This window comes from Peromyscus eremicus, chromosome 4 (genome assembly GCF_949786415.1).
Source record: "Peromyscus eremicus chromosome 4, PerEre_H2_v1, whole genome shotgun sequence".
Lineage (NCBI taxonomy): Eukaryota > Metazoa > Chordata > Mammalia > Rodentia > Cricetidae > Peromyscus > Peromyscus eremicus.
The window spans coordinates 46,894,396-46,917,518 of record NC_081419.1 but is presented as its reverse complement, the minus strand read 5'-3'; the positions used below and the strand labels follow the sequence as shown (position 1 = coordinate 46,917,518).

General features: G+C 37.6%; 1 protein-coding gene across 1 annotated transcript in view; it reads right to left on the bottom strand.

Annotated features, from left to right (window-relative positions):
* Positions 1 to 91: 91 nt before the first annotated feature.
* The window catches only part of LOC131907738 (uncharacterized), a 37,590-nt gene continuing 14,558 nt past the window's right edge, over positions 92 to 23,123 (bottom strand). Inside the window, exons 8-16 of the mRNA XM_059258843.1 lie at positions 20,149 to 20,213; positions 17,772 to 17,849; positions 15,780 to 15,879; positions 12,977 to 13,017; positions 12,814 to 12,886; positions 10,107 to 10,177; positions 9,267 to 9,366; positions 236 to 309; positions 92 to 103 (exon numbers count right to left, since the gene is read on the bottom strand). Of these exons, the coding sequence (XP_059114826.1) occupies positions 92 to 103; positions 236 to 309; positions 9,267 to 9,366; positions 10,107 to 10,177; positions 12,814 to 12,886; positions 12,977 to 13,017; positions 15,780 to 15,879; positions 17,772 to 17,849; positions 20,149 to 20,213 (614 nt within the window). The remainder of the gene's footprint in view (positions 104 to 235; positions 310 to 9,266; positions 9,367 to 10,106; positions 10,178 to 12,813; positions 12,887 to 12,976; positions 13,018 to 15,779; positions 15,880 to 17,771; positions 17,850 to 20,148; positions 20,214 to 23,123) is intronic.

Sequence of the window (23,123 nt, the reverse complement as noted above, 5' to 3'; positions counted from 1 at the left end):
AGAATTTACACACCAGGAGGCTTAGGTAATTTTCTGAAAGCTATTTATTTACATAATAAAGGTGATGTTTAGTTTGTACTACATGAAGACTCTAAAGAATAACCTAAGGATTACAAGAGAGTAAATTAATTTAATTTAATAAAGATGTGACCAATTATTCCATAGGGTGATATGACAAGCAATTTTCTTGGCTTGTGTTGTCTTGTCATACAAAACAATTTAGATATTTACTTACCGATGACTGAACACTTTCCTGGGTGTCTTGTCTGCTTTGTTCTTCTGTGGTTGACACCTCTCTGCATAGAGCTACTGTTGAAGGCAAATATTTAAGTAACATTAACTACAGTGTAGTAGTAGATAAACTTATAAATATAAATAGAAATCTTTACAAATTAGTTATAAGTGTTCATATTTAATAATCCTTTACTTTATCCCCTAAGAATTCTATACATTATACTTTGATCACATTCATTCCATTTTTTGTAGTTTTGAGGACCCTTTGTGTTTATTTGAGACTTTCTGAGATACTTGTGATCACTCAAGATTTATGTGAATCTAAAGAGTGACAGTAGACTGTACAAAGTTCAGAGATATTGAATGATTTCAGAAGGTCGTCCACAAATCCTTTAAGCTTACATGAATGAACATACCCATAGACATAATATTTTAGAATATTATTGTATTCGGATTCACAGTGTACCTTGTTTTCAGCCTCATGACTGAAGAGTTAGGACACTGTGTGCATATTCATGACCCAAACCACCTTTATTCTTTATTCAGTGACTATGAACACATATATAGTCCTAGTTTTTACTTCCTGTTGCTGTGATTAATACATGGGCAAAAAGCAAGTCTTCTGAGACTTAGAGGCCGGCCCCCAGCTCCCATCTTGCCCCGGACTTCCCTTCTGAAGCACAGCACAGCACAGCACAGGAGAGAGAGAGAGAGAGAGAGAGAGAGAGAGAGAGAGAGAGAGAGAGAGGAGAGCACCCATCCTCCCCCGGACATCCCTTCTGAACAAGAGCTCCCATCCTGCCCCGGACTTCCAATTTGGACAAGAGAGCTCCCATCTGGACAAGAGAGAGAGACTTCCTGAATCTGTCAGCTCTGTCTGAACCAAGTGTGCGGATAAGGCCAAGAACGAACCACAAGGAGATGGGCAGACGTCAAGGCAGAAACACATACAACAAAATGAATAGCAATACACCACCACCAGGCCTTAGCCCTCCTCCAACACCTAGACCTGAACATCAAAAATTGGAAGAAGCAGAAGACAATAGCCTTATGAATGTCATCATGAAGAAGCTAGAGGCTCGTGTAGAGGAAAAGACAAAAAAATGTGAAGAACGTTGTAAACAACTAGAGGAAAGGGCAAACAAATTAGAAGAAATCAATAAAGTCCTGGAAGAGAACAATAAAATACTGAAAGAAAATCAAGAAAAATCAATGAAACAAATGAAGGAAACAGTCCAAGACCTGAAAAGGGAAATAGAAAAAATGAAGAAGACACAAACAGAGGGAATGCTGGAAATAGAAAATCTGAGAAAACGATTGGGAACTTCAGATGCAAGTATAAACAACAGAATGCAAGAGATGGAAGAGAGAATCTCTAGCGTTGAAGATACAATAGAAGAAATAGATTCATCAGTCAAAGAAAACACTAAAGTCAACAAAGTCATGAACCAAAATGTCCAAGAAATTTGGGACACCATGAAAAGACCAAACCTACGAATAATAGGGGTAGAAGAAGGAGAAGAATACCAACTCAAGGGCACAGAAAATATATTCAACAAGATCATAGAAGAAAACTTTCCCAACTTAAAGAAGGAAATGCCTATGAAGATACAGGAAGCCTATAGAACACCAAACAGACTAGACCCCCCAAAAAAGTCCCCTCGCCACATAATAATTAAACAATTAAACGTACAGAATAAAGAAAGAATATTAAGAGCAGCAAAGGAAAAAGGCCAAGTGACATATAAAGGCAAACCTATAAGAATAACACCCGATTTCTCAATGGAGACTTTGAAAGCCAGAAGGTCCTGGACAGATGTAATGCAGACACTAAGAGACCATGGATGTCAGCCTAGACTAATATACCCAACAAAACTTTCAATCATCATAGATGGAGTGAACAAGACATTCCATGACAAAGCCAGATTTAAACAATATTTATCCACAAATCCAGCCCTACAGAAAGCACTAGAAGGAAAATTCCAACCTAAGGAAGTCAGATACACCCTCAAAAACACAGGCAATAGATAAAGCCACAGCAGTAAACCCCAACGAAGAAAAGTACACACACATCACCACCAAAAAATAACAGGAATGAACAATCACAGGACATTAATATCCCTCAATATCAATGGACTTAATTCACCTATAAAAAGACATAGGCTTACAGAATGGATACGAAAGCAGGACCCATCTTTCTGCTGCATACAAGAAACACATCTCAAATTCAAAGATAGACACTACCTAAAAATAAAAGGCTGGGAAAAGACTTTCCAATCAAACGGTCTTAAGAAACAAGCGGGTGTAGCCATCCTGATATCCAGCAAAATAGACTTCAAACTAAAATCAATCAAAAGAGATCAAGAAGGGCATTACATACTCATCACAGGAAAGATCCACCAAGATGAAGTCTCAATTCTGAACATTTATGCCCCAAACACAAGGGCACCCACATATGTAAAAGAAACATTATTAAAGCTTAAATCACATATAAAACCCCACACATTAATAGTGGGAGACCTCAACACCCCACTTTCACCACTGGACAGATCCCCCAAATCGAAACTTAACAGAGAAATAAGACTTAATTGATGTCATGACTCAAATGCACTTAATCGACATCTACAGAACATTCCATCCTAACAAAAAAGAATATACCTTCTTCTCAGCACCCCATGGATCCTTCTCTAAAATCGACCACATACTTGGTCACAAAACAAATCTAAACAGATACAAAACAATTGGAATAACCTCCTGTGTTCTATCAGACCACCATGGTCTAAAGTTGCATTTCAACAACAACAAAAACTACAGAAAACCTACAATCTCATGGAAACTGAACAATACCCAACTGAATCACCAATGGGTTAAGGAAGAAATAAAGAAAGAAATTAAAGACTTCCTAGAGATCAACGAAAATGAAGACACCACATATCCAAACCTATGGGACACTATGAAAGCAGTACTAGAGGGAAATTCATAGCACTAAACGCCTACATAAATAAGCTGGAGAAATCTCACACTAGTGACTTAAAAGCACACCTGAAAGTTCTAGAACAGGAAGAAGCAAAGTCTCCAGGAAAAATAGATGCCAGGAAATTATCAAAGTGAGAGCTGAAATCAATAAAATAGAAACAAAGAGAACAATACAAAAATTAATGAAACAAAGAGTTGGTTCTTTGAGAAAATCAACAAGATAGACAAGCCCTTATCCAAACTAACCAAAAGACAGAGAGAGAGCATCCAAATCAACAAAATCAGAAATGAAAAGGGGGACATAACAACAGACATTGAGGAAATCCAGAGAATCATCAGGTCATACTTCAAAAACCTCTATTCCACAAAACTGGAAAACCTAAAAGAATGGATAATTTCTGGATAGTTACCACATACCTAAATTAAATCAAGACCAGATAAACTATTTAAATAGTCCAATAACCCCTAACGAAATAGAAACAGTCATTAAAAGTCTCCCAACCAAAAAAAGTCCAGGACCAGATGGTTTCAGTGCAGAATTCTACCAGATCTTCAAAGAAGAGTTAATACCAATACTCTCTAAATTGTTCCATACAATAGAAACAGAAGGAACATTACCAAACTCCTTCTATGAGGCTACAATTACCCTGATTCCCAAACCACAAGGATACAACAAAGAAAGAGAACTACAGACCGATCTCCCTCATGAACATTGATGCAAAAATACTCAATAAAATACTGGCAAACAGACTCCAAGAACACATCAAAACAATTATCCACCATGATCAAGTAGGATTCATTCCAGGGATGCAAGGATGGTTCAACATACGAAAGTCTGTCAATGTGATACACCATATAAACAAACTCAAAGAAAAAAACCACATGATCATCTCACTAGATGCTGAAAAGGCATTTGACAAAATCCAACACCCCTTCATGATAAAGGTCTTGGAGCGATCAGGAATACAGGGAACATACCTAAACATAATAAAGGCAATTTACAGCAAGCCAACAGCCAACATCAAATTAAATGGAGAGAAACTCAAAGCAATTTCACTAAAATCAGGAACGAGGCAAGGCTGTCCGCTCTCCCCATACTTATTCAATATAGTACTTGAAGTTCTAGCCAGAGCAATAAGACAACATAAGGAGATTAAGGGGATACAAATCGGAAAGGAAGAAGTCAAGCTTTCCCTATTTGCAGATGACATGATAGTATACTTGAGCAACCCCAAAGATTCCACCAAGGAACTGATACAACTTATAAACACTTTCAGCAACATAGCAGGATACAAGATCAACTCAAAAAAATCAGTAGCCCTCCTATATACAATGGACAAAAAAGCGGAGAAGGAAATCAGAGATACATCACCCTTTACTATAGCCACAAATGACATAAAATACCTTGGGGTAACACTAACCAAGCAAGTGAAGAACCTATATGACAAGAACTTTAAGTCCCTGAAAAAAGAAATTGAAGAAGATGTCAGAAAATGGAAAGATCTCCCATGCTCATGGATAGGCAGAACTAACATAGTAAAAATGGCAATCTTACCAAAAGCAATCTACAGATTCAATGCAATCCCCATCAAAATACCAACACAATTCTTCTCAGACCTGGAAAGAATAATACTCAACTTCATATGGAAAAACAAAAAACCCAGGATAGCCAAAAGAATCCTGTACAATAAAACAACCTCTGGAGGCATCACGATCCCTGACTTCAAGCTGTACTATAGAGCTACAGTAATAAAAACAGCTTGGTACTGGCATAAAAACCTACATGTGGACCAATGGAATCGAATTGAAGACCCTGACATTATCCACACACCTATGAACAAATAATTTTTGACAAAGAAGCCAAAAGTGCACAATGGAAAAAAGAAAGCATCTTCAACAAATGGTGCTGGCAAAACTGGATATCAACATGTAGAAGGCTGCAAATAGATCCATATCTATCACCGTGCACAAAACTTAAGTCCAAGTGGATCAAGGACCTCAACATAAATCCAGCTACTCTGAACCTGCTAGAAGAGAAAGTTGGAAGTAGTCTTGAACGCATTGGCATAGGAGACCACTTTCTAAATAGAACACCAGTAGCACAGACACTGAGAGAAACAATCAATCAATGGGACCTCTTGAAACTGAGAAGCTTTTGTAGGGCAAAGGATACGGTCAACAAAGCAAAGCGACAGCCTACAGAATGGGAAAAGATCTTCACCAATCCCACATCTGACAGAGGACTGATATCCAGAATATATAAAGAACTCAAGAAATTAGACACCAAAATGCCCAACAGTCCAATTAAGAAATGGGCTATAGAACTAAACAGAGAATTCTCAACAGAGGAAACTCAAATGGCTGAAAGACATTTAAGGAATTGCTCAACATCCCTAATCATCAGGGAAATGCAAATCAAAACAACTCTGAGATACCACCTTACGCCTGTCAGAATGGCTAAGATCAAAAACACTGAAGACACCTTATGCTGGAGAGGATGTGGAGCTAGGGGAACTCTCCTCCACTGCTGGTGGGAATGCAAGCTTGTACAACCACTTTGGAAATCAATATGGCGATTTCTTAGAAAATTGGGAATCCATCTCCCCCAAGATCCAGCTATACCACTCTTGGGCATATACCCAAGGAATGCTCAACCACACCACAAGAGCACTTGTTCAGCTATGTTCATATCAGCATTGTTTGTAATAGCCAGAACATGGAAACAACCTAGATGCCCTTCAACTGAAGAATGGATAAACAAAATGTGGTACATATACACAATGGAATACTACTCAGCAGAGAAAAACAATGACATCATGAGGTTTGCAGACAAATGGATGGATCTAGAAAAAATCATCCTGAGTGAGGTATCCCAGACTCAGAAAGACAAACATGGTATGTACTCACTCATAACAGGATACTAGATGTGGAACAAGGATGACTGGACTGCTACTCACATCACCAGGCAGGCTGCCTGGAAAACAGGACCCCAAGAAAGACACAGGGATCGCCCAATGACAGAGAAATGGATTGAGATCTACATGAACAGCCTGGACATGAGTGGGGGTAGTGAAGGGCGAGGGTCGAGGGAAAGAGAGCTTGGGTGAGTGGGAGATCCCAGCTGGATCAACAACAGAGAGGGAGAACAAGGAATAGGAGACCATGGTAAATGAAGACCACATGAGAATAGGAAGAAACAAAGTGCTAGAGAGGCCCACAGAAATCCACAAAGATACCCCCACAACAGACTGCTGGCAATGGTCGAGAGACAGTCCGAACTGACCTACTCTGGTGATGGGATGGCCAAACACCCTAATTGTCGTGCTAGAAACCTCATCCAACTACTGAGGGATCTGGATGCAGAGACCCATGACTAGGCCCCAGGTGGATCTCTGGGAGTCCAATTAGCGAGAATGAGGAGGGTTTATACGAGCGAGAATTGTTGTGACCAAGGTCGGATTAAGCACAGAGACAAATAGCCGAACGAACGGAAACACATGAAATATGAACCAATGGCTGAGGGGTCACCAACTGGATCAGGCCCTCTGAGTGGGTGAGACAGTTGATTGGCCTGATCTGTTTTGGGAGGCATCCAGGCAGTGGCACCGGGTCCGGTGCTCATTGCATGAGTTGGCTGTTTGAAACCTAGGGCCTATGCAGGGTCCCTTGGCTCGGCCTGGGAGGAGGGGACTGGACCTGCCTGGACTGAGTCCACCAGGTTGATCTCAGTCTGTGGGGATGGCTTTGCCCTGGAGGAGATTGGAATCGGGGGCGGGCTGGGGGGGAGGGTGAGGGGGGCGGGAGGGGGGAGAACAAGGGAATCTGTGGCTCATATGTGGAACTGAATTGTATTGCAAAATAAAAATTAAAAAAAAAAACAGTACTAAGTTTAAAAAACACAGACTGCTCTTTGGGTCATAAAGTTCTTGTGGGTAAAGGGATATGTCTAATGTCGATTAATAATTATGTGCTTATTGTTTTTAAAGATGATGTGATTGAATTATTGCCAAGCTCTTGTTGTTCCTTGTATGACTTGATAGTTTTCTTTACTGTATATAAACTACTGATTTACAGAAGTAAAATTGCAGCAGATTCAAACCAAAAAAAAAAAAAAAAAAAAAGCAAGTCTTGCATTGATTTTTCTAATAGAAGTCAGTTTTGATTTCTAGGTTTTTAGAAATTTGTGACTTTTCCTGAGTGAAATGTTGTGTTTTGTATTCCGAGATACTGGCTCACAGTTACTGGCTACTGTCATCATAGCGTGGAAGTCGGTGTGGCAGGAACTTAAAGCCGCTAGCCATATCTGTCCAGTGCTTAGAGAAAATCAGCCCATGCATGCTTGGCCTCAGCTTCATTTCTTCACATTTGTGCAGTTCTGGATCCATTCGTAGGTAATTAGGTCCTCCACAGTGGGCAAGACCTCTCATATCCTATATACTCATATATATCATATATACTCACAGGCAAAACTGGCCTAGACAGCCTTCATTGAGACTCTTCCCAGGTGGAGCTTGAAGATGTCAAATTGACAAGACTAACTATCATGTACAATTTAATGTTTCCTGACTTATTGCTTCCTTCTGTGAAGGTTCAATCAGCTCTGTTTAGCTTTCATTGATTGGTCATCTTTCCAGAAAAATAAGCACCTCTATTTTGGGGTCCTTTACAATTGTCTGTTTTCCTACTGTACATTAATACCTCAACTGTAAAAAACTGCATGTGTAAATTTTGAGATGATGAATTAAAAAGAAGAAAATTTTAAATCATATTTGTTTAAATAGTTATTTATCATACTCATCAACAATTTACTAATATCCCATTAAATGCTAAGGATCAATATGTATAGATTCAGCAAAGGCATGAAGGCAGAGTTTCCAACAGGTAAGCCTGGACTTAGTCAAAACTGAGAGGTTGGGTGTACAATAGGGTGGGAATTGTTAAGAAATTCAGGAGGAATATAAGGAGGAAATAGTCACTCTAAAATATGTGAATTATTGGGGAACCTTAAAAGCCACCTACTTGGAGATATGAGAGAAAAGACATGAAAACACAAAGTCACAGGATCAGGATAGATGCTGATTATTAAAATATTAGAAATCAAATTAATCAAAATATTATAGATTTACATGATTAGTTATTAATATTTTAAAGCATCTCATGGTCATAAAGGTGCTAGATGTAGCTCAATGTAACATTGTAGAGGAAGCACATTGCAGGGTGAAAATGTGTCACAGGATGATTTCATTTTTAAGACACAAGTTCACAATAAGGTTGGGCCTGAACTACTTGTTTTCAGAAACATTCAGGACTCAAAAATTTCAATATCCAGTTAGTATATAATTAATTGTTACTGAATCAATAAATGTACCAATTGGAAAGCCTGGAAGATATCACTATAATCATTATTTGGAGACTATAAAATAAAGTAAGAAATAAACTAAATGATATATTAAACTTCATGGACTATGATTCATTTGTACTGTATAGTGCTCTTTGTGTTTATGATGCATTAAGGCATTCTGTTTCACAAAGCCCTTCTCAAGTATGAAGAATTCTGCAAGAACAAAAGGCAAAAGGGGCAGGCTGGGAATAGAGTATCCATACATAAACATGGATATTGTACGTACAGGACTTCCTATGAAATGCTATAAAAACTCTTGTCCAGCCCAACTGACACACTTTCTCCCAGGATGACTCTACCCACATTCTTCGGTCACAACAGGCAACAAGTGCACAAACACATGATCATTTCACATTTAAACCACACATCCTAAACTCATTTTGATCATTCCATGATTTCCCCATCATTCAATTTCCTCTCTTCTCTGTCCTTGATTATCCCTTAGAACTCTCACACATTACACTACCTGTAGTTTATCTAATATGTCAGCTGTTGTAGTATTGACACTGGATTACATTAAGCTTGTCACCATTCAGTATCTCTTATGCTTGCCTATATATAAGCCATGTACGAGCTTTGCCTGCTAGCATCTGTCATTTCAGCCCATTTAAATAGGTATTCCATCTGAGGAGTATAAATAAAGTGTAGTTCATACCTCTCATTGTATATCTTGTCATACTTTCTCTTCCTTGATCTCCAGCCCCAGCTGAATGGCTCACATCTTCCTTTTGCTCAGTACAATCAGTGGCACACTGCTGAAGTTAAGTTGAAATTCTAGTTACACATAATTTCCAGTAACTCATAAGGAGTCAAAGGGTTCTCATTTTATTTTTTAAGGATTTTGTTATTCATGTTAATTTCATTCCAATGTTAAAATTCTTATTCCTCAAAATTCTTTGTGATATTAGCCCTTCTTGGCTTTATGTGCATAGAGCTATATATCATTTTCAGAAAGACATTTTCCACTGAGGAAAAATGAAGTTTATCTCTGAATCATTGCTAATTCTAAGAATATCTTATAACAATAATGAGTTAAAATATTGTAGTGGGTAGCTGTTTCAGCACTGACCTGAAAGTACTACCCCCATTGAGACTTCTGGTAACTGTCACGCCTAACTATGGCCTGCCCCAGAAGCGGGGCCGAGTCTTTAAGACCAGAGATCCAGATGTGCCAGCTCTCTTGGTTCCTGGTAATCATGGATGTTGGATGGTAGACCAAGCAGGGTTCTCTGGAGAACCCCACTGGACTGCGTTACACTTCTCCTGGACCCTGTAACCTATCCCTTTACTTGTTGTAAGTAAAACCATCAAATAAACCTCCCTTTTAACCATGTGGAGTTGCCTTAATATTTCCACCAATAAAATATTTATTTAACTAAATACTAAATAGCAAGCAGTTACTCTATATGTCAATATGGTGTACGATTCATTTGACTGTGCTACTGTGTAAAAATCACAGTATTAGGAGGGAACTTTTAGTTTAGTATTTACACACCAGTGACTCAACCCTTTCACCAATCATATGACTTCTTTGCTCTTCTATTGATGTCATTTCTTTGTCTGGGTCTGCCGATAAAGATACATGTATAAGTAAGTAAAATATAATAAAATGGTAGGTCAAATGAAATTCTACAAATATCAATAGAAAAGTTTTAAATTTTTTTAAATTAAGAACTTCCCATCTAATGTGTTCATTTACCTCTACTGTTAAGTTGAAGATAAAATTCTTTAAAAGATAATTGCAATGAAAATTTTACATGTGTATTGAAATATCTAGGAAGGTAGAAATTGGGAGAACAGAAAATGCAATAGAAATAAGGTGGAGACTAAAATTACTTTTTTTTTTTTTTTTTTTTTTGGTTTTTCGAGACAGGGTTTTTCTGTGTAGCTTTGCGCCTTTCCTGGAACTCACTTGGTAGCCCAGGCTGGCCTTGAACTCACAGAGATCTGCCTGGCTCTGCCTCCCGAGTGCTGGGATTAAAGGTGTGCGCCACCACCACCCGGCTAAAATTACTTTAAAATATATGAGTTTGTAAAGAATAGGAAAATGCTTGCTTGGGAACGTGAGAGAAAAGGAAAGATAGATCAAAATTCAAGGTCACAGAATTGACCAAATTTTGATTGTTAAATCATTATAGATGTTTGGATACTTAGAGACTGATATCTTTTTAATGGTCATGCCTGCATTAGGGGTAGAGCAGTGTAGTGCAAGTTAAGATAAAGTTTGAGTTATACACAACCTCATAAGGAGCCAAGTGTTTCTTGATTTATTTGTTTTGGATTTCTGTATTCATTTCAATCTTGTTTCTATGTTCAAATGGAGTAAGAAGGGATGTCAGCAGCATGTGACATGTGTTAGAGGATCGATTTATTTTAGGAAATGTTCAAAATAAGGACCACTGACTTGAGCCCAGGACATGGTCCAGAAATACTCAGAATTTAATAGTGTCAATACTCTATCATGAGGACATAGTAATTGTTACTAAGTAAATAAAAGCACAGTGAAAGAATGAAAGAACAGTAGGTACTTGAAGAACTGTAGGAAATGTGCTGAATAAAGAACTTCAGTTATTTGTTAAATGTCACTGTGTAGCAGGAATCTTAAAAGTTTTTATTAATAAAAACAAACCCAGAGCCAGGTATTGGGGTGAACGCTGGAAGATCAGAGAAGCAGAACAAGCCACAGCTACCTCACCTCGCCAGTTCCTCAGCTAATCCTGTTTACTCAGATTTAAAGTTTCTGAGTCCTCATTCAGAATGAATCTCAGCTAAACTGTGCGGCTCGAAAGTCTGAATGCTTAACCAGCCAAAATGCTTCTAGTTTCTGGTCTTCACGCTTTATATCCCTTTCTGCTTTCTGTCATCACTCCCTGGGATTAAAGGCTCACTTTCTGGGATTAAAGGTGTGGGTCACCATGCTTGGCTGTATCCTTGAACACACAGAGATCCAGGTAGATCTCTGACTCTTGAATGCTAGGATTAAAGGCGTGTGCTACCACTGCCTAACCTCTATGTTTAGTATTGTGGCTGTTCTGTTCTGTGATCCCAGATAAGTTTATTAGCATGCACAATATTACCAGGAACACAATACTACCACATTACTGACTGCTTGGTTTGTTGTTTCATAGTGTTCTGAAGTGATGTGACATGTTTAGCTGTCTTGTTCCAGGTGTCTTCCTTTTGAGGTACAAGGGACACCTGAAGAATTACTGGGCAAGCTGGGGAATTAAAACCCATCTGTAAAACACACGTTTGTAACAGGAAGCTCTTGCTTCTTACACTCAAAGAAAGTAGGTGGAAGTAGACAGAGATAGAGAGCATGAAGCTGAGGAACCATTTCTGGGTAGGCACTGGGATTTGCGGTTTAGCTTTTATCCACAACAGATAACTTGTAATCCTTAATTATGCACAAAATGATTACTTAATAGAAAATATTCACACATATAAGACTATGTTACATTATAGCACATGATCTTATAGTACTTAATTAAATCATGTGATCTGTAGCAATTGACCTTAAGTGTGAATCAGCACAGACATTGGATGCCATGGCAAAGAAAATAGAAGAAAGATTGAGTGCATACTCCTAAATGATTTTGAGACACAGGAGGAAAGAAAATGTGTCTTCACCACACACACACACATACACACACACACACACACACACACACAAACACACACACTGAGTGATAGTTTCTTTCTTCAGGATAGACCTGAACTACAAAGGCCAAATGAATTTGACTCAAATCTCATTAGTATCAGAAAACACAGGCATGCTCAGTGGCAGATTCTTCTCCAATAATTGGTTGTAAAACTTTGAAAAACAAACAAACAATAAACAAACAAAAAAACATATACTTAGTCACCAACCAATGAGAATCTCTCAACTGGTACAGAATTTCAAACTCTGAACTCTAGAGTGGGGAACCATATACACCAAAATATCTGCATAATCTTACATTTTAAAATCTTTTTTTTCCCCTCAGACTTCTTTTATACCATTTACTCAAATGCCAGTACCAACAAGGATGTGTCAAATTCTTCCCTCAGATTAAGGGAACAAAGATGGAGTAAGGAGAACACAGTAGACAGTTCACTTATTTTAAACTACTTCTTACCACAATAATTAATACTGAGAATATGGTAAACAGTTCATGTATTTTAAACTACTTCTTACCACAATGATCAATACACTAAATTACCTGACTTCCATGACCTTTCATGCCTCTTTGCCACTGCTCTGTTAAGAAATGAACTTTTCTTTTTAATGGTAGGCTGTGTAGATATTGAGAAAAGTATTTTAATGAGTATTTTTTGCATAACACATGCTGTCAATTATGTACAGAACAATATAACATTTATTACCTTGGGTTGAGAAGGGTCTTCCTTTGAGAAGTCTAAAAATACTAAAAGATATACAGTCAGTCATATATAAAATATGCAAAGGAAAGTGTCAACGATACAAACCTTGTAAAGATGTGAACCCTAGTAGTTAACTCAGGGCATTGAAATTGCTTAGATTTTGCTCCCCTTGGAAAATTGCTTGTCTCTTTTCCTAGTTTTAGGTGAGAAAAGCAAACTAAAAGAAATAATAATAAAGTTTTGACTTATTTAAAAGTATGAATTTTAGAGTTAGATGGAAATTCTAATGAACATAACTTAGTAAAATGCAAATACACTGATTTGAACATGCTGAGAAGTGAAGCAGAGCGTGGTTTCTAATCAGGACAAAAGCAGGTCAGCGAGGGTATGCTGCTGCTGTAAAGATGATGGAAACAGCCCAAGAAGATATATTCATTAGAATATATCAGAAGCACTCATTCTCTCAGACTATAACAAATTGTCATTCCCTTGTTCTGTAATTCAGGAAGAATAGAGAAATGATGAGGATTGGATCTAGGAAATGTAGAATACAGTTATATCCATGAAAATTTTCATGAACTTGGGACTGCTTGGTTATATGCCTTTATTAGTCCTTTTTTATTCAAATACATACAGAGTGCTGATATATTTACATTTTTTACCCCAGATTGGGTACCTTAATGTCTCTAGATCAACTAGTTCAAATACGTATATAAACCACACATTGGAATTTATAGGTATTTGATTTCATCATTGAAATAGAACATCAAAATTGAGTGGGTAATTTGTACACTTTTACAGACAAAATCACTGGAATACTAAGTACATTCCACAACTGTGTGATTTGGAAAAGAAATAACTTAATGTATTTTCTTTATCATTTTACACACACACACACACATATAATTTATGTACACATAATTTTATTGCACCTTGGTCTTTGCTACATTTTGTTCATTTCTGTTCCATTAATGTGCAACCATCCAGTGCTTTCTATTAGTGATGACATCATCTGCATAACATGGATCCTTGTGACTTAATGAAAAATTTAATATCTGAGAGTTCTGGAGAGGGTTGAAATGATGAGCTCACTGTAATACTAGAATTTAAGGCTGCTTCCATCAAACTATGCTGCTATCACTATTGAATCTCTGGGTTGAATGCATAAGTGATGAACCTACCTGAAGTAAGTACTCTTGAGTTTCCTCAGCACAAATTCCAATGTTTTTAATGCTTGTATTCCTCACATGGCATTATCTCATTTAAAATTCAAATACCCAATAGAGTTATAGACTTCATTCTGCTAATTTTTGTTACATATGTCACATTCTTCTTTTATATTGAGCAGTAATATCTTTGTATTATAAAATTAGAAATAAGGATTCATTTCCTTACATAAAGTGTCATATGCTGACTCCACAAGAAACTAAAATTTTTATTCTTCGTCTCTTTGTAAATTGCTTGTTCACTGGAAACAGAAGCAAGCCTTCACTTGTTTTGGCTGTATATCGACCTAGTAGGCAGTGGACCATTGTACAGAAGTTAAATAACTGCTCCTCAGGCTTGGTAGATCAGGCACCTCTTATAACCAAGGATAAACCCATAATCCCAGGGCCGTTGAATCACAATGTCAAGTCTATCATGATAGACCAGAGATTATTCAACAAATTGAAAAGTCTATTGTTGATCTCCTGAATCTGTAACTTCAGTTTTCCTTTTTATAATATAATCCATTCTTCTTTTCCTGTTGTCATGCTTGCAAAACTACCTCAAGACTACAGGGGAAACCATACATTTCAGAGTGGTTGCGTGAACTGGCCATGACTTCCATTGGCACTGCACAGGCGAACCTGGGGTTTCTTCCTCCACATTTCTCTCCTTCTGAGATATTTAGTGTCCCAAGAGCAACCTTTTGTATTTCATTGATCTCTTTTCATGTATGACTTACAACTTTGTTTCTATATACATTAGGTAAATAAAACATGTGTCTTCATGATGGAGTACAATGATACATAATGCCATTGCCATGGTATGAAAGAAGGAAATGATGGAATTCTCTTTCGTACTTTCAATACCCAGTTACACCTTAGAATATTTCTTCTTCAAACATTATCAATGTGCCATTGTTAATTTTAAAGGATTTTCATACACTCCTCTGTACATTTTATATTAGCTACTTTTCTCATGGCAGGACAAAAAATACATGGCAAGGAACAGTTTGACAAAAGAAGGATTTAGTCTGGATGATGGCTTTCGGCTCTTTCTGCAGCAGGAGCAGGGTATCAGAGAGCCACATCGGACCCACAGTCTGCAAGCAGAGCATGGAAGCAGGCGTTGATGGGCCAAAAAACATCACAGCATGTCTTCAGTGACCCACTTTATCCAAGAGTCTCACCTCCAAGAGAGTGACAGCATTTCCAGACAGTGCCACCAGATAGAGACAAAGTATGGAAAGTAAGAGGCCAAGGGATGCATTTCTAACCACACTACACCCCTGCCCTGGCTTCTGTTACTCTACTAGGAACATTCTCTTCTATCATTCCCCTGTTTTCTCTGCATTCACTATATCTAACCACCCCTCTGATAGTACCATTTCTTATAACTTATTCAAAAATTCTTCTACATTACTGGCACAATCAATTACAGGAATTGCTAAACCAGGAATAGCTATAAATCTTCCTACCATTTAGCTTCTCTTTTAACTTACTATATAATTAATAAGTAAAAATATGTCTGCTGTGGAGCTAATTGTCATGATTTAAATACATAGTCCATCAGCAGGCTGCTAATAAAGTATAATTCATACCTTTCATTTCACCAGTTCCAGTAGTTTCTCTTCTTGGATCGTCAGTCTCTGGTAAATGACCCACATCTTGCCTCTGCAGAGGAGACTCAGTCGTAGGCTGGGAATACCAACATAAAAAAAGGAATTCTTACATTCCAAGAAACCACAGCTTCTCATTTTAAAAGCAAAGACTAGAAATTAAGGAAAGATTTTATTTTACTGCATGTCATTTGTACAGAAATGTTAATATACATTATCTATCAATTCCAGCTTTTGACTTCTTTTGGATAATATAAAACAAGAACATAAAAAGCCATGAAGACCATTTTCATAAAAAGAATAGTAGTAAGTGTCAAGTATATGGTAGTGTGTAAGACATGATTGAATATATTTATACTAATACTTAAAAATAAAAATTGAACTCACCCATATATGGAAATAATTCCTTTAAATTTGAAAATATTCCAAAGAACATATGTATTTTTCCAAATTATTTTATTTTATTTATTTATTTTTTTTGTTTTGTTTTTGGTTTTTCGAGACAGGGTTTCTCTGTGTAGCTTTGCGCCTCTCCTGGAACTCACTTGGTAGCCCAGGCTGGCCTCAAACTCACAGAGATCCGCCTGGCTCTGCCTCCAGAGTGCTGGGATTAAAGGCGTGCGCCACCACTGCCAGGCTGTATTTTTCCAAATTAAAGTAAGCAGAGCATGTGATTATACTCCAATCTTTAACAAAGCAGCTAGCAAATGAATATAAATAGTGAGGGGAACATGCCACTACAAAGATAATGATCCCAAGAAATCTAATATTTCCATGACAACAAACAAAAAAGTGTGTGAATCTCATTTCCTATGCTGAAAATATAAATTCATTACCAAAAATTTAATGTTATCATAAAAAGATAAAATCATACTATATGATGTTGTAACATGTTCACATGATGTTTTTCCTTTTTATTATTTATTTATTTATTTTGCATCCTGACTGCAGTTTCCCCTCCCTCCTCTCCTTCCATTCTCTCCCCCTACCTTCCCTCCACTACCTACCGCTTAACCCATTCCTCCTCTGTTTTTCTTCAGAAATGGGTACGCCTCCCACAGGTATCAACTTTCTAACAGAGATCTGTCTCCACTTTGTAGATGGAGAATCTTGCACTAATGAGGACCAGGTAGAATGGAGGCTTCAATAAAGCTTTGTTCTACAACATGAACCCTTTTAAATCAGTATTTAATATCTCTCCAGTATATTCAAAAACATTAACATCATGCAAGATCAAGAATCTCTTTGTATTTAGAACACCTAAATGAATAAAGCATCTGAATGTGCTTTCTTAGTCACCAAATGTCATTTAGTAATGATTATGCTAAATAAATGGATCCTGCTAAAGAAAATACATAGAAGCTATCAACAAGAAAATACATACAGAAAACAAAAATCTGCATTGAATTTCCTGATAAATGAGAGCACACTGAAAAAATTTATGCACTGAGTATCAATACAATGGGTATAATGGAGTATAACTGACTTAAAATAGTTATGTTGAAGGAAAAGAGAGCATTTGACCAGTGAAAGGTTAAATTATATGTCACACTGCCTATATGGACAACATTGCATATTGCCTATTTAAGCTAAAGAATTTAGTGAAAAAAAATCTTATCTTCTGATAACAATTTTAACAATAAGAAAATAGTTTGAATTATAAACCTACATGAATTCTAAATCATAAACTGTAAGAAATTTTATTTTGGACCAAATTTAGATTTGGATTAAAAATTTAGATAATTTTCTGAAAACCTTACATAAACTGTAAGAAACTTTATTTTGGACCAAATTTAAATTTGGACTAAAAATTTAGATAATTTTCTGCAAACCTTAGAAGCAATATGCAACTTAAACACAACTAAGTAAGACCTTCTAAGAATGAGCGGCAAGCCAACTAGTAAGAAAAGAAGCACAAGAATTCATTCAGTGTCTGAAATGTACCATGTAACTATTTGTACATTTTCTTATCTGTATGTTCCGAGTATTAAGATGACTGAGGATATTTGTCTCATCCTTGCTCCTTGGCCACTCACTAGATAGAAGAGCCACCTGAGGAACAGATGTGACCTATTACATTTTGGCAAGTGGGCTTTCTTCTTATTCATTGGCATGGCTGACATGTCCTCAATTGTTAGGGTATAGCTTAAATACCACACGTAACAACTGACTCTAACTACAGGATTCCACCCCAAACCCAACTGAGTGTAACTACAGATTCTCTTGATAGTCTTGATAGTCTCTTGATTGTTGTTTTTACATCTTACTAGCTCTGTGCCCCTCTACATGTGCAGGGGTGCTTATCTGAGTTACCACCTATTTACTGTCTACCATGCAGTAGATAGGCAATACATAATAGCAATATATTCAAAGTCAAAACATTTGATATGTAGTATGGAGTATCCCAAGCCTAGCAGGAATATTAAAATGGTACCTGGATATTAAAAGTTTTCTGAAAGTGAATATGCATTGTGGGAGCCCGTTCTCGGGTTCCTCGTGTCTTTACCCAGCAGGTCCGCATAGAGGATGATTAGGACCACGGCCTGAGTGCAGGTGTCTGAGATGGTCTGCACTTGGCTGTGCTGGGGGAGGAGGACTTTTGCTCCACCCCTTGGCGTCTCTATAAAAACCCTGGGGCAGAGACAGTCGGGGCCCATTGGAAAAGGTTCCAGGCCCTCTGGAGGCTATCCTTTATTTTCTATTTGTTTATCTCCACAAGATTCTCCGCAATAAATCCTTCTATCTAATATTTCCTGCTGCTTGCACTCAAGAAAACTCTGGGGAACTGTGGGGGTGGTGGGTAAACGCCCCACAATGCATGGATATGCAAACCAAGATAAACCATCTGTGCTAAGAACATCCTCAAATCTGCTAATGGCAGGGCATAGGAACTTTATAAAATGTGTCACTCTACAGACTTTAGGTGGAGATAAATCAGCAGGTATCCTTATGAGTTAGCACAAACATGCCTCCATGCTGAAAATGTATATATACTCTTAGTGGGCACTGCAGTAAGTTGTGTGACCCTGCATTCTATATTGCTAGATATACTCATCGAGCAAACATTAAGGGATTGCAACTCTAAAGTTGGAATTACTGACTGTTGGTTTGAAAACACGATTATTGACCCACTATAATGATCACAGTTTAATACTGCAGTGGGACGCAAGAATATATTATAGAGATTCAGTGGTATGTAATAAGCTATACCTTGACCAGCCAAGGAGTCCTTCAGGAGGAAGCCATTTATCAAGGAATATTTTGTGTTCTTAAGCTTATTACTATATATCAGCTGTCTTCTGCTATGAAATTCTTGTGCGCCCATATACTACTAGGCGATAGGGCAAACAGTTTAACTTGTCAAAACTACTGCTGACCCACTAGGTGATATCCCTGCAGGGCCTAGGAGACAGGCCAGGTGGGCTGTAGATGCATAGCTTTGTTTCTTCTGCAAATGAAGTTCAGACCTCCCTTCCCCAGACAGGGAAAATGGCATTCCAAAGCAATTGACTCAGAAAAAGGAGGTTTTTGCATATCCAGGTGTAGTGAAAGGTGGGGCAGGATTCCTGGCCAGAGCATAGTCACATGGCCAGGAGAGAAAGGACAAGGCAGTTTCTGTAGATGGTAGACAGAGCCTCCTGCCCAGGGAGAAGAGAAGGAGGCTGAGTTTCTCAGAGCAGGGGTAAGGAGCAGGGAAGGAAAGATGGAGGATGAAGGAAGAGACAAAAAAGGTCAAAAGCATAGGAACTTAGTTAGGACTATAACAGGGAAGTAGGTACAGAGAGGAGCTGTATGTGAGGATGGAGCCAAAGCTGTATATATAGGATTTTGTCTTAGAGAAATAAAGTAAACAGACAAAAGAGCATGGAGTACATAGATTCTTTTCCCTCAGATAATCCCACACCAGACATAGCATCTTCCCCAGGACCCTGGGAGGGATTTTTCTCAGGGCAGGCCCTTAGGAAAATTCTGTTAAAATGTCTATCTAGTTTTGGGACCATCCCAATATCTTGTTCAAAATTCCAAATGCTTACTCATAAGCCTTAATGGTTGTGTGTGTGTGTGTGTGTGTGTGTGTGTGTGTATCTCCCTTTAGTGTGATACAGAATTCATACACTTGGAAGCACAGGTAATTTCTATGATGATATTTGGCAGTAGATGATAAGATAAAGTGTATCTCTTAACTACTGCAGATTGATTTGAACAATTACAATGAGATAAATATTTTTTAAATTAAACAAATTGTGACCAATTATTCTATAGAATAACCAGGCATATAATTTTGTGTATGACAATTAGCAAAACAAAAGAAAGCAGTGTTAAATAAGGTCCTTTAATGATAGTTACATACCAGTGATTCTATACTTTCACTGCTATCAAGCCTTCTGTACTTTTCTATGGATGTTACTTCATTGCCTGATAATAATGATAAGGACATATATTTAAATACAGTAAAATATAACAAAATTACACATAGCATGAACATATATGAAAGGAAATATTGTTTAAACTTAGCTAAAAATTGAACTTTTATTCTCTCAAGGAATTGTTTTAGTTACCCTTAATCTGTAGTTGAAGATGTAATTCTGACAAATACTTGTAATTATAGAATTTGAAGTATAGAAATTGAAATATAGAATTTCCATATATATGTGATATACATATATGTATGTACGTTTAATTTATACAAACTGTAGTTTGCCCTGGGTACAAGGAATATAATGATTTTAAAGATTCATCCAGAAATTTATGTAGTGGTTAGCTGTTCCAGCGTTGACCTGGAAGTACTACCCCCATTGAGGCTTCAGTAACTGTCACACCTACAAGGCGGGGGGCGAGACAGGAGCCCTTAAGACCCGAGATCCAGATGTGCCGGCTCTCTTCGTTCCTGGATCCTGGATGCTGGAAGTAGACCGAGCAGAATTTTCCAGAGAACACCGCTGGACTGTGCTACACCTATCCTGGACCCTGTAACCTATCCATTTACTTGTAAGTTACCCCACAAAATAAACCTCCTTTTTAACTACATGGAGTTGCCTTAATATTACAACAAATAAATTTATTAAATCAATTTAAATGTATAAATGTTAAGAAAAAGCATTCAACTTAGTGTATGCTGTTTTCATTGTCATAAAAAAAAAACCATTAATTGGGGCTGGCAAGATGGCTAGACAAGTAGGGACACTCGCCACCCAGCCTATCACCTGACTTCAATCCCAGGGAAGGAGAGTATTGACCTCCACAAGTTATCATCTGACCTCCACACAAGAACTGTGGCATACGTGTGCACAAACAGTGGTACACACAAGAGGAAGAAAAGAAAGGTTTGAACAACAGTATTTTCATTATAAAAGTTATTGTTTTACCCATGTGTGAACACAGATATTCAGAAAGGTTTTGTTCACTTTGGTGACACCATTCTTGTCCTCTTTTAAGACTCAGCTTGCTATCTGATGTCTTCACTGAGGAGATAGAACATGAGGATGCCTTAGGCTCACTGGCCAGCCAGCTTAGCCTAAACATGGATCTCCATGTTCTGGTGAAAAAATAAAACAAAACAAAATGGCAAAAAGCAAGACCTGAGGTTGACATTGGTTTCCATACAATTGCTCACATGTAGACAGAAAATACATATAAATATGCACAGACAGACAGAAACCCTTCCCCACATACACATACACAGAACCATGCTGACACAGGAAAGAGAACATGAATAAAAATAAAAATAAAATGGGTTATCACATAGTCATTAGCTCTTTGTAAGTAGGTGCAGTTCAATTCATGATATTAATTCTATTACCTGGGAGATAAATATTTTAATGTCCTGTCCTGAAAAATTATGTTGGTTTCATATATCAAGTTTGTCCTCAATGGCTTTGTTTAATGAAGCAACTACCTAACCAAGGACAACTGCCTAACCAAGGACAACTGCCTAACCAAGGACAACTACCTAACCAAGGACAACTGCCTAACCAAGGACAACTGCCTAACCAAGGATAACTACCTAACCAAGGAAAACTGCTTAACCAAGAACAACTGCCTAACCAAGGACAACTGCCCAACCAAGGACAACTACTTAACCAAGGACAACTGCCTAACCAAGGACAACTACCTAACCAAGGACAACTACCTATCCAAACTACCTAACCAAGGACAACTACCTAACCAAGGACAACTGCCTAACCAAGGACAACTGCCTAACCAAGGACAACTGCCTAACCAAGGACAACTACCTAACCAAGGACAACTGCCTAACCAAGGACAACTGCCTAATCAAGGACTACCTATTTATAAAATTCATGTTACTTTTGTATTATCTTTTTGTCTCTCCTCCCCAGAGCTGGGATTAAAGGATCAATACAATCAGAATAACAGAGTACTTTATATCATGGGGAGTTAATAGGCTGATTCCAATAAGAGATGAAAATACTTTATTCTTTGTCACTCTGAAACTTTCCTCTTATCTAGAGTCATGCCCAGAATCATCAGCAATTATCCTTCTTTTAGTTGTGATGTGTGACATCATCATCCAATGGTCCTCTACATAGAACTTTGTTGATCGTGCCTCTCAAACTATGTATTTGGCCAGAGGTCTCTTGATTAACCAGTGACAAATACAGAATTCCAGAGATGCTAATTTCCAATGTCAATTTTATCACAGTGATTCAACAAATTTAAGAATCCATGGTCAATATGCAATTACCTTTATAATTCTTTTATCCTCAATTTGCTTTTTTAAAATCTTTTTGACTGTCCCTTGCTCTCATGTCTACAAGATTAAAACTGAAGAAAATTTCATATATTTCTAAATGGATATTTGAGTTGGCGTTGGTAGGTTGACCACCTCACAACTCAGGCTGTGGTGTTCTTTCTCAAGTTCTCATGTGTTATTGCATATGACACTAAGTAGTAGCGCAGTGTAGGACATTAATTTATAATACTGTACAAATGACCGCCTATGTTTTTTGTTTACCTGAGGAGTATTGAACATGGGTCTGCGTGATGAAGAACTACAATGCTCAATTCTGTTCCAAGAGGGAGGAGAAGAAAAGGAATGAAAGTGTGTGTTTCTGCTACCTCGACACAGTGAGGTAACAGACAGGAGTTTATATACTTATAATATATATCTCCTAACATTTACTTCTTGAAGGAGCTCAGTAATTTTGCCCACATCTCTGTACACACCCTCCTCAGGTTATGTTACTCCCTATACTAAATAAATTTCCTGCCATTCATCATCATGTATTCTCTCCATTTCCTTGTGTCTTTCTACTCCTAAGATATTATGGTGCTTTGTAATCTATTTAATAATTCAGCTGCTTTAGT